General features: G+C 36.7%; 3 protein-coding genes across 5 annotated transcripts in view; all 3 read right to left on the reverse strand.

Annotated features, from left to right (window-relative positions):
- Positions 1 to 16,478, reverse strand: part of LOC119077216 (odorant receptor 43a-like) — a 456,342-nt gene that overhangs the window by 5,189 nt on the left and 434,675 nt on the right. Inside the window, exon 2 of the mRNA XM_037184398.1 lies at positions 6,026 to 6,125. Coding sequence (XP_037040293.1) covers positions 6,026 to 6,125 — 100 coding nt within the window. The remainder of the gene's footprint in view (positions 1 to 6,025; positions 6,126 to 16,478) is intronic.
- The window catches only part of LOC119076842 (putative odorant receptor 71a), a 439,431-nt gene continuing 433,428 nt past the window's right edge, over positions 10,476 to 16,478 (reverse strand). Inside the window, exons 1-4 of one of the 2 annotated variants that reach the window (XM_037183845.1) lie at positions 11,099 to 11,838; positions 10,936 to 11,035; positions 10,612 to 10,875; positions 10,476 to 10,554 (exon numbers count right to left, since the gene is read on the reverse strand). In XM_037183845.1, the coding sequence (XP_037039740.1) occupies positions 10,501 to 10,554; positions 10,612 to 10,875; positions 10,936 to 11,035; positions 11,099 to 11,838 (1,158 nt within the window). In that variant the 3' untranslated portion in view covers positions 10,476 to 10,500. Of the gene's footprint in view, positions 10,555 to 10,611; positions 10,876 to 10,935; positions 11,036 to 11,098; positions 11,839 to 16,478 lie in introns of those variants that run through there. The other variant, XR_005087705.1, reaches the window with a different exon arrangement.
- LOC119076866 (transport and Golgi organization protein 11) lies at positions 13,418 to 14,982 on the reverse strand. Of its 2 annotated transcripts, XM_037183874.1 has the most exons (4): positions 14,855 to 14,982; positions 14,395 to 14,766; positions 14,077 to 14,329; positions 13,418 to 13,752 (listed from the first exon to the last, which is right to left on the reverse strand). In XM_037183874.1, exons 2-4 carry the CDS (start codon positions 14,645 to 14,647, stop codon positions 13,539 to 13,541), a joined length of 720 nt encoding a protein of 239 aa, XP_037039769.1. In that variant the 5' UTR covers positions 14,648 to 14,766; positions 14,855 to 14,982; the 3' UTR covers positions 13,418 to 13,538. The 2 variants fall into 2 exon arrangements, with proteins under 2 accessions (XP_037039769.1, XP_037039768.1); XM_037183873.1 differs by having other exon boundaries at positions 14,395 to 14,973.

Genomic DNA, 16,478 nt, shown 5'->3' on the forward strand with positions numbered 1-16,478 from the left:
TGATCAGGATTTGAACTCGTTCACCCCGGTACCTCCGTATCTCCAGTCCTGTACTTTACCACTGAGCTGTTGGGTTCTTAATCTTAGCAAGATTTATTTTCGAACCGTTGTTGCGGAGATTTTACTCTTTCAAAGATTAAAAAATAATCTTCTGAACGAAACCTTTGTACTAACTGAGGTAACCATCATAGTAAACGAGTTCAAATCCTAATCGAAGGCAACATTTTTTTCTTCATTTTTCCAATTATTTAATAAACTGTTATCATACTTCATAAATAACTATGAGCATAGATAAGGAAGTTGAGCCTGGCAAAACTATTGAAAAGAGCCATAGCGTATGGAAAATATTATAATAAAACGGTATTTTGCATCCATATTTAATTGTACCATTGATTAAGAAGTATAACATAACAATTTGCATGGAAGAATTATTTACTTTTTTAACGATTTTCTTAACTCGGAAATCAATATCCTTTAAGAAAAGCAAAAAAAAATCTCAAACATTTGTGTTCTGTGGTTTTTACTTTTGAATCGCTATCAGATGACTAAAAATTACACATGGAAGTAGCTTCTAATCATAAACTCTAGATACCATAACAACGAACTTTAAACAAAAACATTTTCGTGGCAAAATCTTTACTTTTCATTGCTACTATCAATTTTAGCCATTTTAACCCGAAACGCAATCTATCGAAAGATTTAATTTTTGCAATCTTTGAAAAAAGATTGAAACGAAATCTTTCGAAAAATTAAAAATATTCGTAATCTTTCTGTAGATTAAACATTTAATCCGACTTTTCTCTCTGTGGGGTAACATAACACATTTCAGTTATCTGAAAATACGAAGTTTAGCATTTTTTTCGTACAAAATGGTGATTCTTTGAAAGGCGAGGTTGGTTAAAAGGAAGGAAGTCAATAAAGGTCTGAGTTGCTCAGTAAGAAAAAAATTTCTTTGGAATATTCAGAATTTGAATTCCTAATAATAAGCACTGAGTGCTCGAGCGAGCTTGACGATTCGTACAAATTTAGGTTAGGGGCGTCGGAAAACTTTTCTATTTGCATCTCTGAGATGAGAACTTTATTCCCACATATGTGTCCTGTTTAATTACACGTTCGGTGAATAATTAATTTTTTGACTACTTCGATAAATTTTCGTTGATTCTTGGATATCTTGAGATGCTTTGTGTCAGAACCCCTACTCTGTCCATTTTTATTGTTTAGTGTTTTTTAAAATGCTGAACAGGCTGTAAAACGATTTCAAAATCTGCAATAAAAATGCTACGATGACTAAGTTGACACACCAATGAAGACCAACACCTACCATAGTGAATTTGATCGCTTCAAATATTCACCAAAAACAATTATACTTTTCTTGGTCGAATGTGGTTGCCCGATCCATTCCGATTCAAACAAACTATATGTAAGGCGACTACTTGACTCCAAAATCTCATTCCACAAGTAAGTTATCATAAACAATTCAGCAATGTTGTAGAAGAACGTATAGAAATTAATTATGAGTTCCACAGAGTTTATACTAACATCCTGGAAATTAATCGAGAATTTCAATCACTTCAAAGTTGTACGGATTGACATTGGTCGTACGAATGCCAAGCAATAAATTGAACTAGAGCACTGCGACGTTCAGCCACGCCGAGACCGCCGCCGAAAAAGCATATGTGTTAAAAATCGGCGGCGGAAGATGGCTTGCGAAAGTTTTGGTTTTAACACAGTTTCGGAGAATTTTGCAGCAATTTTTTTCGTTGGCTTACAAAATTGTGTACGCACCTGTCGACTGGTAGAGGGCAGTACAATAAAGTCATGAATGTTTCACATGTGGTAGAAATGGTAAAACGTGCGCGTGTTGTAGTTGTAGTACGAGTGAGATCAGCTTAAACAGCTAAAGCCTTTGTTGAATGTTTGATTCCTTTTTTGAATGGAAGCGGTTTCGCCTAATCCATATGAAACAAATATCTCTGACTTCTGACTGACTGACTTCTGACTTGCGTACTTCTATGAGATTTGATTCGATTGTAGCAATACAGGAGAACAAAAGTGAATATCGTCAGGTATTTTGATTTGGGACTCATTGTGGATTCCAAACGATTCCACACAAAATGTGTTTAACAAAAGAGAACCTAGATTAATTTCATTTCAGCTGGCGATCGCGTGCCTACCAAAAATTCCGAATGTGAAATATTAGTCCTTTATTGGTTAAACAAATTTTGTGTGGAATCATTTGAAATCCAAAACTAGTCCCAAATCAGTAAACCTAACGGTATTCACTTTTCTTCTACTGTATTTTAATTTTGTTATTCAGCCGGCTGAGCCGGCTAGCCGCCATAAATATCATACTAGCCGGCCGCCGAAGGGTGTCGGCTACGTTTTAGCCGCCAACTGTCCATCGGCTGAACGGCGCAGTGCTCTAAATTGAACAACAAATACAGAGGCCATCTTGATAAAAAAGATTCCACTTCGCCGATTAATCTTAAAAAATGAAAAGGAAGTTCCACCGGCGAACACAGTATTTGACACACGGAGACATACCACCGTAAATTAAGGTGAGCTTCAATCATCTAACACCTCGTCTTGGTAAAAAATGGTTCGTTGTTCCTTTTTTGTCAATTTTATGTTACCTCCACTTGTGATTGGTTATTTCCATTCCCAAAATTTTATCTTATGGTAAAATGCAGCAATAAATACCAAATTACTAGGTCCCACCTTTTGAGCGGGTCAGATCGCTTGACTGACACTTTTCTAAATGTATTTTTGACGTATTCATAAAAACTTGTCACATTTAATACATAATAATTTACTATATTAATGACTCCACGCAAATGACAGTAAAATTTGACAATTTTTTTTTCTTGGAAACCATCAAGCGTAAGGTTGAATGATTTTTGACCACTTTTTGAGCTCTCAATTTTCTTATAAATTTTCAATTTTCAGGATTTTCAATCAACCTCAAATCATAAATACAATATGACTGGTGTGGATTACTAATTTTCATTTTTACTAGTTTCATACACATCGAAAACCCACTTATATGATTTACCCACACTACCAAACAAAATCAAATTTCATCAAAGTAATCTTTTTTAATTGAGGCTATGATCCACAGTATAAAATCCCGTTTTTCTCGGATAGCTTCCAGATCCTTAGTCCTACATAGCCCATCTTCGAACTTAGCCTCGGGATTTTAATTCCACGTATTTAAAAAAAAGGATGATGATGATGATGATGAAATTGGTTAAAAATTACTCAAGTTATCGTGCTCTCAACGATTTTTTGTTAATCACATTTAACGTTTTTCATAGCATTTCATACATTTTCAATCACAGTGAACCTTTTTGTTACCCACATTTTTCGGTATTTTCTGGTGTAAGTCCCTGACTTTCAGTCAAGGGAATTAGGCCACATCTTTTGGGCGGGTCAGGTCTCTTGACTGACAATTTTATTAATATATTTTTAATCAATTTAATTTTATTTTCCGTTGTTAAACTCGCTCCGCTCTGGCCGCAAACTTCCCACTCGTATAAGTTGTGTATTCATAGTCGTATTGTTAACGCTAATCAGAAGTAAGTGATGCGAATGTAGACGTAAAACGATTAGATTTCACTTTGGTACAATATAAAACATAGCTAACGCCGACCCGTACGAAACACCTATTCGTATCAAAAGCCTTTAATGTGAAACTCTTCATTTCTCTTACTTCATTTTCTTCTCTGCTGAAAAACTATTCTCCCTTTAAAATCACTTCCATTATCCACTCTTTGCCTTGTTATCATATACAACTAAATTGCCGGAGGCAATATAGACAGCCCCGTACGAAGACAAATTTCATAAATTCCTATTTAAACAGCTATATACCGCTATATTTAACTATATTTCACAATAAATAAACATTTCACAGATAAATATATGCTATCATATAGCTCTATATGCCTGTATATAGCTCAATATAGCTGTATATAGGTATATATAGATGTCCGTATATGGAATCCCTGAAACCCCACACACATAACAAATTATTTCCATGTTAACAGAAACTCTCTAAGTATCATTTTTCCCAAGATATTTCTATTTTACTAAAATCCAATATGGCCGCCGGCAGCCATTTTGTTAGGAGACCGGAAATAGTACCGACGCTTTACATTCGTTAATACCTTTCAAACAAAAAAAAATTCATGAAATTCGGTCAAAATTTACTCGAGATATTGTCAAAATACACCACGTTCACTGTACTTCCGAGTAGCCAGATAAGAGCTCACTCCAAGAGACCTAGCTCACGTTCAGGAGAACATAATTTCATAAAAAAAAATTTCCCTGATTGGTACGGTCAATACCTATCTAATAAAGCTAAAACAGACGAAACAGATATGTTCAAATGTGGCCGACCTACAAGCAAAAACTGCTTGCCGCCCTGTGCCTGTTCCACACCAAGGCTTCTAACTCACGAGTCGGTCATCCGATTTCCATAAACTTTTTTTTTGTCGATCGGTATTGTAAATACCTTTTATTTGACGTCACTTACAAGTTTAACGTTTAAATGTCCGGAGATATCTTCGAAAAACCGTAAAGCACTTATTGGGCCACAGCTCGGGAGGGGTCGATCCAAAATCACTCATCTTCGAACTTAGCCTGTCTTTTGACATTACCAAACGGGAAAAAAAAGAATTTTCAAAATCGGATGCGTTTTACTCAAGTTATCGTGCAGACAGACAGACGGACAGACGGACTTTTTTTTCGCGGATTTGGCATCTCTAGACAACCACAATAGGTTTCCCCTTACTCAGGGAGTCCTACGATAGCTTTTCTTCTCTTACGTTTACGTACAAAAGGAAGGCGCGTGCGTGGTAGAGGTAAATCCGTTAAAAAACCCTTACCCAAGTCCTTTATCTTACTTACAAAATAACTGATATTGCTGAGGGTGACGCATTGTGCGCAAAGGTTAAAAAAAAAAAAAATTACACAAAAAATTTGTGAAAGAAAATTTTCCAAAAAGAAATTTGCGTCACAAGTGGCAGATGATTCGGTTTGCTTTCGATTAAATTCTTTCAGTACATTTTTTAACCATTTTCTTAACAATAGGCTTCTCAAAAATCATGACTTCGACCACAGAAAATGAAGACATCACCAATACATTGATAACAACACAACATCACGACGGCGACGGTGGAGATTATGAACACACACTTATTGCTGTGACATGCATCTTACATGTTTGAATGTAGTAGTGCGTAGTGTAGTGTAGTCAAATAAAAATTGCTTTGTTAAGTTATAAATACGAACGTTGTAGATCTACTACTCTTAGTTTGAATCAAGACTTGATAATTAATGTGACTTGTAAATAGAAGTCGAACACTATAGTCGTCCAAAAACATATTCTGGCGCAATCTAAATGGAATTTTATTAATTCAAACACAAATCCATTTTCCTATCATTACATCTATGTAATTCATAAGTTAAATTTAGTGTGCTAAAAACATTATTCCCACCAATGTGATCGTTAAACGTTGCTGAAAATCTTAAGGTGCTTCGTGCCATGGTATTATCTAAACGGCTCAACCAGAATATATAATTCCCTCCATTTTTACTGTTTGGTGTTTTTCAAAATGTTGAACAGGCTGTAAGACGATTTCAAAATCTGCAATACAAATACTAGATTGGCTAAGCAGACTGACTAGCGAAGGAACACCTACCCTAGTAAATGTTTCCAAAGTTAACGGATACAATTTACCGATCAGCATCTCATGCGGTAACTTCAGATATTCACCAAAAATGATTATGCATTTCATGGACGAATGTATTTGTCGGATCCATTCCGATTCAAACAGACTGTAAGTAAGGCTACTACTTGACAACAAAATCTCATTCCCTAAGTAAGTTATCATAAACAACTCAGCAATGCTGTTAAAGAGCGTATAGACATGAATTATGCGTTCCACAGTGTTGACACTAACATCCTGGAAATTTATTAAAAAATTGGATGATTTCAACGATTTGAGAATTAGTGTTAAAATTATACGAATGCCAAACAATAAGTTGAACCGCAAATACAGAGGCCACTGGTAGTGAGTTGTAGTAGAAAAAGGGTTGATAAAAATGATTCCAGTTCGTCGATTGATCTTGAAAAAAATATGGCACCCACTCACTCACTCAGAAGTGTAATCTGTAATTTCAGAACCTTGAACATACTCTCTTAAATGTAGGTGAGCTTGAATTGACGCTACTAAGTCCCGATAATAAATTGTCTGTTGTTCCTTTTCCAACATTTTCACTTTGCCGCCACCGGTAATTCGTCCCAAATTTATTATTTCCATTCCCAGAATTTTATATCTTAAAGAACATTGTAGCAATAAATACCAAATTATAACAGAAAATGATAACGCCAGAAACGTTAAAACATTTTCGCTAGTGAAGAAAATGTACGCCATCCAAAACCCAATCTCACTATTTCTCCAATCCAATGGAAACGCAAAATCCATCACAAAAGCTTTTGTTTTTCCAATAAAAGGGAAAGCTGAACATCCCAATGAACAAATAATAGTACCACATGCGAAAACATTTACAAATTTGATGAAATTTTCCACTTTGCCATTGAAAAAAGAGAAATCTTCGTCATTTCGTATTGAGAAGACACAGACTCGATCTAGCAATCCCGTAATTGACTTCTGTTTCCAGAGGAACATCCAATTTTTAACAGTCAAAACTGCGGTCAAGATGGATAGTTCCGCTAAAAAAACACTTTCATCTATGGTTTCGCTTGTCATTGCTCCAATCGCGAATGAAAGGGGAAATAAACAGTAGTAGATGCAACAGAACGACTTCAGTCCGAGTTGAGTAGCAGTGGGTATGTCTTCTCCATGCCAAAGATCGTTACGACGACAGAAAGAAATAATTTGATTTATTACTTTATGAACTCGGGTGGAATGCATTTCTTGATCTTATGAACGTTGTGTGTATTCAGTTGTAAACGGGTAAACGGTTGATGTACTATTGAATACGCTCATTCGTTTTCTTTTACTATAATACCAATAATTTCCTTTGATACAGGTAAATTTGAATAAATTATACATAATAGGACAACTGCAGGGTGATTTTTAACTGTGCAGCGTCATATTTCGTTTGGTGCAGCGATAACGATTGTAACAGCATTAATATTGAATAGTATGTAACATACCAAGGATCAAAATGCTTCACGGAGCTCCGTTCCATCCTCGGACGTTTTCACCACCTGGGTCGAAAACACACCGTTTTGATCCGAGGTATGTATACTATTTTTCATTCTGGAGTACCAAAGTCACATTCCGAACAAAACATAACAATAGAACTGAACAACACATTGTAGCAGTGCAAAAGCAAGTATAAATGCCGAAAGCAATCTGTATGATGCCTAAAGCAGTCCGCTCCTTATGCATGCATTCTCACAAATGGCGAAATCCGTATGAATGCCGAAAGACATCCGTATGAATGCATTGTCACAAAACACTAAAAAAATTATATTCGCGTGCATACAACGACTTGACACATCAGGGAAATAATAAACATAGGATCGAAAATGACATAAGCGGGTATGAAAATTTAGAGAAAAGAGTAGGGGAGAATGTTGCTCTTTTGGCACTAAATTTAGTGAGTGAATTTGACGTTTTTGGTACTCCAGGATGAAATAGTACATTTCGTACCTAGGACTAAAAGTCTTTTTTAGCGTGTGAGAAGTTTCCAGACAGAGCCGAAGGCGAGAGCGAGCGTGATAACGAATATTGTTATACCTTGTGCATTCTAATCATTTATGCAAAGTGTGTCACATTTCCACTGCCGTTACAACGATCGATCGTCAAACGAATCAATATATCCACAATTTACAATAATTTGATTTGAGATTAAGTATAATAAAAAAATTAAAAGCAAAATTGCCCACATGGTTCCCGTTACATTATTATCAAAAATATGTATGTTCCGGAACATGCGAATAAATTCCAGATTTCCTTTAAAAAAACGTAATATACGTAAAATGTACGCAAGTCCTTGTGTTCTCACTTCCAAAATAGGGCATTCTAGGCCAGAACGCAAACATTTTTTCAAAGAAAATAATTTTCGCCACGAGACAAGGCAGCTCTCTAGCAATATCACACCGATTGTTTACAAAATTTGGAGGACTACAATCACTCAGTGAGCCTTGCGAATTCCATTATGTATTCGATATTCTCATGCTTTTTCTGCTGCAGATTTTCCAACTTTGTTACAGCCACCAGGAATTTCTAGAGGTGACGGTAAAAGACCTGATGGTATGACTCTAATTCCGTGGAGTCATGGTAAATCTCTTTTATGGGATGTGACAGTGCGTGATACGTTGGCTCCTTCATACATTCGTGAAACTTCTAAAAAAGCACGCTCAGTTGCAGAGAAAGCGGAGAGATTAAAGCATAATCATTATAGAAAACTTAAAGAAAATTATTTATTCACCCCGCTTGCTTTTGAATCTTTAGCTTGCATGGGCCCAGAAACAAAGAAATTTGTCACGAAATTAGGATCTTTGATGAAAAAAGCATCAGGGGAAAAGCGTTCAACAGATTACTTATTGCAAAGAATTTCAATTGCTATTCAAAGAGGAAATTCAGCATGTATTCTTGGAACGTGGGGAAGGAATAGAGTGGACGATTTTTATTTATTGTAATTTCTGTTTTTTGAAAAGATCGATTTTTTACTGGCTGTGCAATTTGAGCAGTCTTTTTTTCGCTTATCTTAAAATAAAAAAATGCACTTATGCAAAGCACCTAGCAGGGTAATAGAGGTTTTTACACGTCAAATAGAGTAGTATTTTGATACCAATAATACCATTAGCAGCCTTAATGGTAATTTTGCAATGACATTATGAAAAAAAAGGTATGGAAATATTCGCATACTTCGATTAAGAGTGATATCGCCAAAACTTGAACCAATTTCAAAACAACGGCTCAGCGATTCGGGCAAGCTATAGCTCGTTTGAATCGTCTTTCAATTCTGAGAAATAGGGATCTTTTACTTTTTCTGTTAGTTTCCCATTTTCGGAGTGAACACGTGAAAGTAATAGCATGTCAATTGGTCGTGAAAACAGTTTTTCGGTGATAGCTCGAGATATAAATCTTTCTAAAATGTGAAATGTTGTAGGAATATAGGCCTCTGGCAGACCTTCAAAACGAGTATAATCATCGGTAAGTACAGCCACCCGTTCTGGACTTATGACTCAAAAAATGGTGAATGTTTGGACAGTGCTGCTGGCTTGCAACAGAACTTTTCCGCGGAACTGACTATAGGGTGTTGTAGCTGGACTTACCCTCTTTCGTTCCACGTATAATACACCCCAGAAAAATTGTGTTGCGAGCCACAAAGTTAGTCGAAGTAAAATGCCGCTCCAGTAGACCCATATTTTTCAGTGTTTTCAACTTGTTTTTGGTCTTCAAACAGGCTGGAGAGATGGGAATGAAATAAACTAAATCAAAATTACATGTTTAGCTCGAAATAGTTTTGAACCGAGCGATCATGGGCCTTGAAGATGTTGCTTTCCTCCTACTTCGTAGTAGCTGGAAAACATCATTTATTTGACTTCATAAAAATATCAGGAACTCAATTGCTTTCACCGAATATGGGCTTATTGTAAAGCAGAGGTGCGCATCGTTCATTTACAGTCAATAAATGGTCCACCAAGATGTAATTTGTACTTCACAAGAGGTCACAACCGTTCCCAGCTATGGAAAATGTGTAAAAAATCCAGTACTGGGCAATAAAGGTCAGACACATTTCTTTGGAATATTCAGAATTTGAATTCCCAATAATTAATTAATTTATTTTTTATGCCAATTCAACAGCCTATGACAGCCAATAACAGAATCAAGCAATTCCATCACATATTTATGCTTATTAACTTTAACATTGAATGAGTTACACGTCGTATTGAAAATGTATTGAAGAGATCATTATGATTACACTGCATCCTGACAAAGCACCTAGCAGGGTAATGAAAAAAATAGAGTACTACTTTAATCGAAGTTTGCGAATATTTCCATACCTTTTTTTTCTTAATGTCATTGCAAAATTACCATTAGGGCTGCTAATGGTATTATTGGTATCAAAATACTACTCTATTTGATGTGTAAAAACCTCTATTACCCTGCTAGGTGCTTTGATTCTGAGGGTGGGTGACTTACTCTCAATGTTAGACGCACATATCGCCGGATAAAAAGTCAGAGCTGCCAGCCTAGTCGAACGAACTGAATTGTACAAAACAACGTCCGCCGAATCCAACGAAGCTGTGAACCGATGATTAACCACTTTGTAGATAATAAGCACTGAGTGCTCGAGCGAGCTTGACGATTCGTATACAAATTTAGGCTAGGGACGTCGAAAAATAGCAAACACTTTTCTATTACATCTCTGAGCTGAGAACTTTATTCCCACAAATGTGCCCTGTTTAATTATACGTTCGGTGAATAGTTTATTCTTTGACTACTTCTCCGTCCATTTTTATTGTTTAGTGTTTTTTATAACGTTGAACAAGCTGTAAGACGACTTCAAAATCTGCAATAAAAATGCTACGATGACTAAGTTGACACACCAATGAGGACCAACACCTACCCTAGTGAATGTTTCCAAAGTCAGCGGATACAATTTACCGATTAGCATCTCCTGTGATCGCTTCAAATATTCACCAAAAACGATAAGGCATTTCTGGGTCGAATGTGCTTGTTCGACCCACTCCGATTCAAACAAACTGTAGCTAAGACCGCTACTTGACAACATAATCTCATTCCCCAGGTACGTTATCATAAACAACTCAGCGATGTTGTAGAAAAACGTATAGAAATGAATTATGCGTTCCAAAGTGTTTACACTAACATCCTGGAAATTATACGAAAATTTTAACGATTTCAAAGTTATTCCGATTGGTGTTGGTCATACGAATGCCAAGCAATAAATTGAACAACAAATGCAGAGGCCACTGGTGGCGAACTGCAGTAGAAACAATCTTGATAAAAATGATTCCACTTCGCAGATTAATCTTAAAAAATTAAAACAAAGTTCCACAGGTGACCCACAGTATTTGACATACAGAGACATATACCCCCGTAAATGAAAGTGAGCTTCAATCGCAGCCACTAAGTCCTGGTAAAAAATGGTCGGTTGTTCCTTCCGCGTCATTTTGATGTTACCGCCACTTGTGATTCGTCCCATGTTTCTTATTTCTCTTCCCAAAATTGTATATCTTAAAGAACACTGCAGCAATAAATACCAAATTATAACGGAATACGCCATCGACAGAAATGTTACAATATTTTCGCTAGTGAAGAAAATGTACGTCACCCAAAATCCAATTTCACTATTTTCCCAATCCAATGGGAACGCAAATTCCATAACAAAACTGTTCTTTTTTCCAATAAAAGGGAAAATTGAGCATCCCAATGAACCAACCATAGCTGCACATCCGTACACATTCACAAATTTAATGAACTTTTCCACTTTGTCATTGAAAAATGCGAAATCTTTGTCATTTCGTATTGAGAAAACACAGACTCGATCTAGCAATTCCATAATTGACCTCTGTTTCCAGAGCAACATCCAAATTTTGGTCGTCATAACTATAATAATAAACGATCCTTCCGCTAAGAAAATGCTTTCGTCTACGGTTTCTTTTGTAATTGCTCCAATCGCAAACGAAATGTTAAATAACAGGTAGTAGATGCAATAGAATGACTTTTGTCCGAGTTGAATCGCTGTTGGCTTATCTTCGCCATGCCAAAAACCGAAACGATAAAAGAGAGAAATCATTCGAAAGATTACTTTATGAATTCTTGCGGAATGCATCCTTCAATTTATGAACGTTTCGGGTTGATGATGGAATATTGAAACGGTTCAATCGTTGTTTCTATGTTTTCGATGCAACAGCAATAATAACTAACTGTTGCTGCTGTAGGTAAATTAGAATAAATTATACATATATATCGATCAACTCCAACGACAGAGGCTATTCACAAATTACGTTTTCATGCTTGCTAAGAGAGAGACGAGAGAGACTTCGGCTCGGGTTATAAACTTTCCACTGGCAAAAAAAAAATCGGAAGCAGGTACAAGATGTACTATTTGGACTTCAGTCCTTGTGACGTAAATGACTATTCTCTCACGTGAACATTAGGCGGGAAAACACACGAGCAATTTTGCGTTGATGGAAACGACAATTATGCTGCGTTTTTCATTGTAATTCGATATTCCAATGGAAAACGGTCGTTAAGCCTGTGGTGAATATCGATGAATTACAATGGAAAACACAGCATAATTGTCGTTTCCATCAACGCAAAATTGCCCGTGTGTTTTCGGCTTAGAGAAACACAAACAGAAGATTCTTTTTTTTATTTTTGTTCTGAAGTTTTCGATTTTTACGGACGTATTTAGTGGACTTCCCCACATTTTGTCATCATTTACAGAACAAATTACTTTGAATATAATGAAACAAAATTGATTTGAATTAAAACGAACGAACGAAACTAATATTCCCGTATTTTTAGAAATTGTAAGTAGCTAGGTACTGAAATAACAGGTTAAGTCGCATATGAACGAGGAACGGAAATTTGTAAATTTCATTGAGGATTTTTAAAAAAGAAAACAATTTTAAGAGGATTTTCTTCGCTGGACTTTCAAGGATTTCCATCGGTTGTTAAGGATTTTATTTTTACATTTTTACATATTTCCAAGGATTTTCTAATATTCAAACATTTGCAAACGAATACAGCCGTCCGTCATCCAAATTTTAACGGTTCAGTGGAAAATTTCCCAAAAAAAAGTTTAGAACACAGGAAAGTCCGTTGTGATGCCACTAGATGCCACTGTTTTTGTGATCAACTCAGATCGGTGCCTTAACCTGTTCTTTCAGAACCTAATAGGTAGAAGGCGAGCAAATGATTTTCTCGTAAGGAGGAATTAAGGAATTGCACTTAACGAAGAAAGTAGACCATTTGAATTCAACCAGAGTTCCTCAAAACACAACAATGAAAATATTGAAATTTGTCATCGTTGTTGAGCAAACTTGCAACTTGTTGTACGGCGGATTTTAACGCCTCACAGTATACTTCAAGCAATTCAAATTCTTTAAAAAAATGTTGCTTAAAAAACTGGTTTTGTCCCACCAATCAACCCTTTTCCGGTACATAGTTAATAAACACCGGAATGTGGGTGTGAATATTCCATTGAAATTGTAAACACTCACATCGGGAGATATACTTAAAAACGATACAAAAAATTCAAATGATTTCGGATTCCGGGTGTTAAATGACATATCAGTTTCAATTGAAATGAAATCGAATTTTTGATATTCCTAATTCGGTATGCTTTCATTCAACTTCGCAACTCATTGCTAACGGCGACAAATCATTGGCAAGCAAAAGACGACTTTTGAATTGCTTCTAAATGTTGTGTTTCCTTTAATAATATTCCACTTTAAATAACCATTCTGCCATACGGATAGAAGACTAATGCGGTTACATAAGTTAAAAATCAGACACACGAATATTTCAGTTTCTATTCAGCCAAACGATGGCTTTCATCAGAAAGTATGCCAATCCTATGCAGTAAACTATTTTCTCCCTTTGCTGTCGCTGAATGTTATCCACTTCAACGGCCAGTACACGTCTGTTCAATTTGGCGACTTGTCGTCGAAGGTGCATCACTTCTTCGGATGGCGACAGCTGTTCGCCACTGGGACCAAGTGGGGGTGTTGCTTCTCGGCTGAAATTGAAGTAATAGGTAATTTAGACAGGCAATTCAATTGGCTGCATTTGGACAACCGTTTGAGGAATAGGAAAGTAGTGAAGGGGACATTAGAAGCTTTTCTCTGTTTGCAAAGTCAAAATCGTGAAAAAAAAATTTAATCGTCTTAGACACAGTGTGTAAGCTGTAAAGCTTCCTGGCATTACAATTCTCCGCGAAAAATTTCATGAAATCAGTCGCCACTTAATTCCGCGATTTTACAACCATTTCGATAAGGCGAGATAGCCGACGTGAATGGCTAATGCGTTATGCCTCCTATAAACATACCAATCGTATACGCACCTTTGATTCAAAAAGTCGTTGTTGAATCTCGGCTTAGCAAGTCTCAGTCTATGATCGTCGGATGATGGAGATTGTACCTCATGATCGCGTTTCATTTCATCTACTGGACTGTACTGTGGCTCATCTGAAGCTGAGGGAAAATGATGTTCCGACAATGTAATTACTCGTGGTGGTGTTGAAACACGCACATGCGATGGATCGGGAGGTAGAATGGAATTGTCTAGCACAATTTCGCGGGGCGCTGATCGGGTGCCTTCAATTGAATATGGAGTGCGATGACACAATTGATTGTGGTAACTTGGTCGAAATGGATTTTACCTAAATGTTGATCCTGTCCCATGACGACTATCCTGTCCGGAACGGTCATGTCGATTTTGTCTTGATAATTGTAATGGTTCGAACCACCATTGCTGTAGGGAAAATGATCCAAATCATCGTAATATTCTCCAGTTGCGCGAATTCGTTTCGGTACACGCATTTGTTCGCTTATATCTTGGGTGTAGTGACTTTTTTGGAAAATTGGATCTTCCTCGTAACCGTTACCGAATCCCGGACTACCTGAACGTGCCATTTTTAGTTTTTGCAAAAAATAAAACGAGAGAAACCAACAACCGATGAACGAATTTCTTTTTCTCTATATTTTCTTTGGCAATGACAGATTCGATTCGTATTTGTGTCGTGCAAAATGTCCTATGTAAGAGGACATAAATAATATGAATTATCGCGATGCACTTCAGTTGCAACTGATATTGGTTGCTGGAATGCAATGATATATTACTTGTCGAATAAAGTGGCTTTAATCGAATAGAATTGGTACAATATTCAATTTACTTTGTACGTAACATATTACATCAGTTAAATTCTTGTGTGGAGTATCGTTTTGTGACAAACGGTGACAGACGATTGCACACCGAATTGACAGATGTCGCTTTCTTTTGCGAAACGCACCCGAGCAGCCGCGAACCGTATTCGAAACGGTTTACATGCAAATGGTCGCTGGAGCGCCAGTGTTTAAAGTTAGACTACTCTTTCGCAAAGTGAATCAAAGCCTACATCATATTTTCATAAATAAATAAATAAAGTCGATGAGCTCTGAATCTCGATAAATTTGCTTGTGTAAAAAGAGTATAAAATAGGTAAGGCCAATCGGTTGATTTACAGGGATCGTCAGTGAAGTTTAGACACAGGTCTGATTCAGCTGTTTTCAGCTTTACTAACCGTCTACTGTATCATGAACGCATTCTGGTTCGACTATTCATGTCTTTATCTTCATTGTTATGCAGCAAAATACATAGTACAATCATGAAGTACAAGATTTTGTATAATTTCGTTGAAAAAACTTGGATGAACGGTATGTCGTCTGTAACAGTTCAAAGAATTTTGTTGAGCCGAAAATCTGTGCTGCCTCTTTGTTCGGGAAAAATCTTCAACATGGGCAAATATTACAAATCTAAGTGATAAAAACTAGACGATAAAATATCTTAACCCCAGGGGGAAACTACTTTGAAAAACGCTGCACCATAACTTTGTGACTTTGTATGGAGCTTTGACCTTGATTTTACCAAGGTTCTGAAAGAACTTTGGATTTTACATGTACTTGTATATTGACTTCTCTGTGTCTCGTACCATGACTTTTCGGAGCAAATTTCCCCTCGTCTGAACCACTTACAGAAAGCACAGAAAGCGTCACCTACAACGATATCAGTTGTTTTGCAAGTATACACAAGGACTTGCGTAACTTTCTACTCTTTTAAGAGTTCTTGACCGATCTATACTACGCCGTAGGTGAAATATTCGATATGTACATGATCGCAAAACCTCTTCAATTTGTTAAATTGCAACAGGTACAGCATGTTTGTAGTTCTGGGATGCCTAGCAATGTTTTAAAGATATACTATGTTCACTCTGCATCTCTACACCATGTCCCTACAAAGAGGCTTCCCGACTAAGAGCAAAATATAAAGAAAAATGTGTCTTTTCAGAAAGGATACCTCGGAATCGATCGGTTATGGGCTAGAAATGTCCCCCAGACACGTTACTTATAAAAAACTATTTTGGACGAGAATTTGGTTCAAATTTACTCTTTTATTCCAGCCGTAAAGGTCAACTTTTTTTCAAATGGTCCGCGAATCCTGCAGCACACAACTTCTGAGGTCAAATTTTGGTATGTTATGGTGGTTATGTGGACCATAATATGTGGTTGGCCCCTCAGAACAATGATGTTGCAGAGATACAGCACTCTTTGAAAGTTGACCATACTTTGATCGATGGCTTGCCATGGGTGGTGCAGACGTCAGAGTGGGCTCAAACTGTCGGCCGTGGATAGGCCAACAATCCTACAAAGTTTTAACTTTTTGGGTTGCTCCTTCCTCAAGATATTGCTAAAAATGTGTTTTCACCAA

The sequence above is a fragment of the Bradysia coprophila genome, unplaced genomic scaffold (genome assembly GCF_014529535.1).
Source record: "Bradysia coprophila strain Holo2 unplaced genomic scaffold, BU_Bcop_v1 contig_232, whole genome shotgun sequence".
NCBI classification, from domain to species: Eukaryota; Metazoa; Arthropoda; class Insecta; order Diptera; family Sciaridae; genus Bradysia; species Bradysia coprophila.

What these genes read in the sequence shown, in the direction of transcription:
- LOC119076866 (XM_037183874.1), bottom strand. Translation starts at nt 14,647, where the DNA reads ATGGCACGTTCAGGTAGTCCGGGATTCGGTAACGGTTACGAGGAAGAT. An exon ending in GGGACAGGATCAACATTTAG is followed by an intron (nt 14,330 to 14,394) that starts GTAAAATCCATT and finishes ATTCAATTGAAG; the next exon opens with GCACCCGATCAGCGCCCCGC. An exon ending in AACGACTTTTTGAATCAAAG is followed by an intron (nt 13,753 to 14,076) that starts GTGCGTATACGA and finishes CTTCAATTTCAG; the next exon opens with CCGAGAAGCAACACCCCCAC.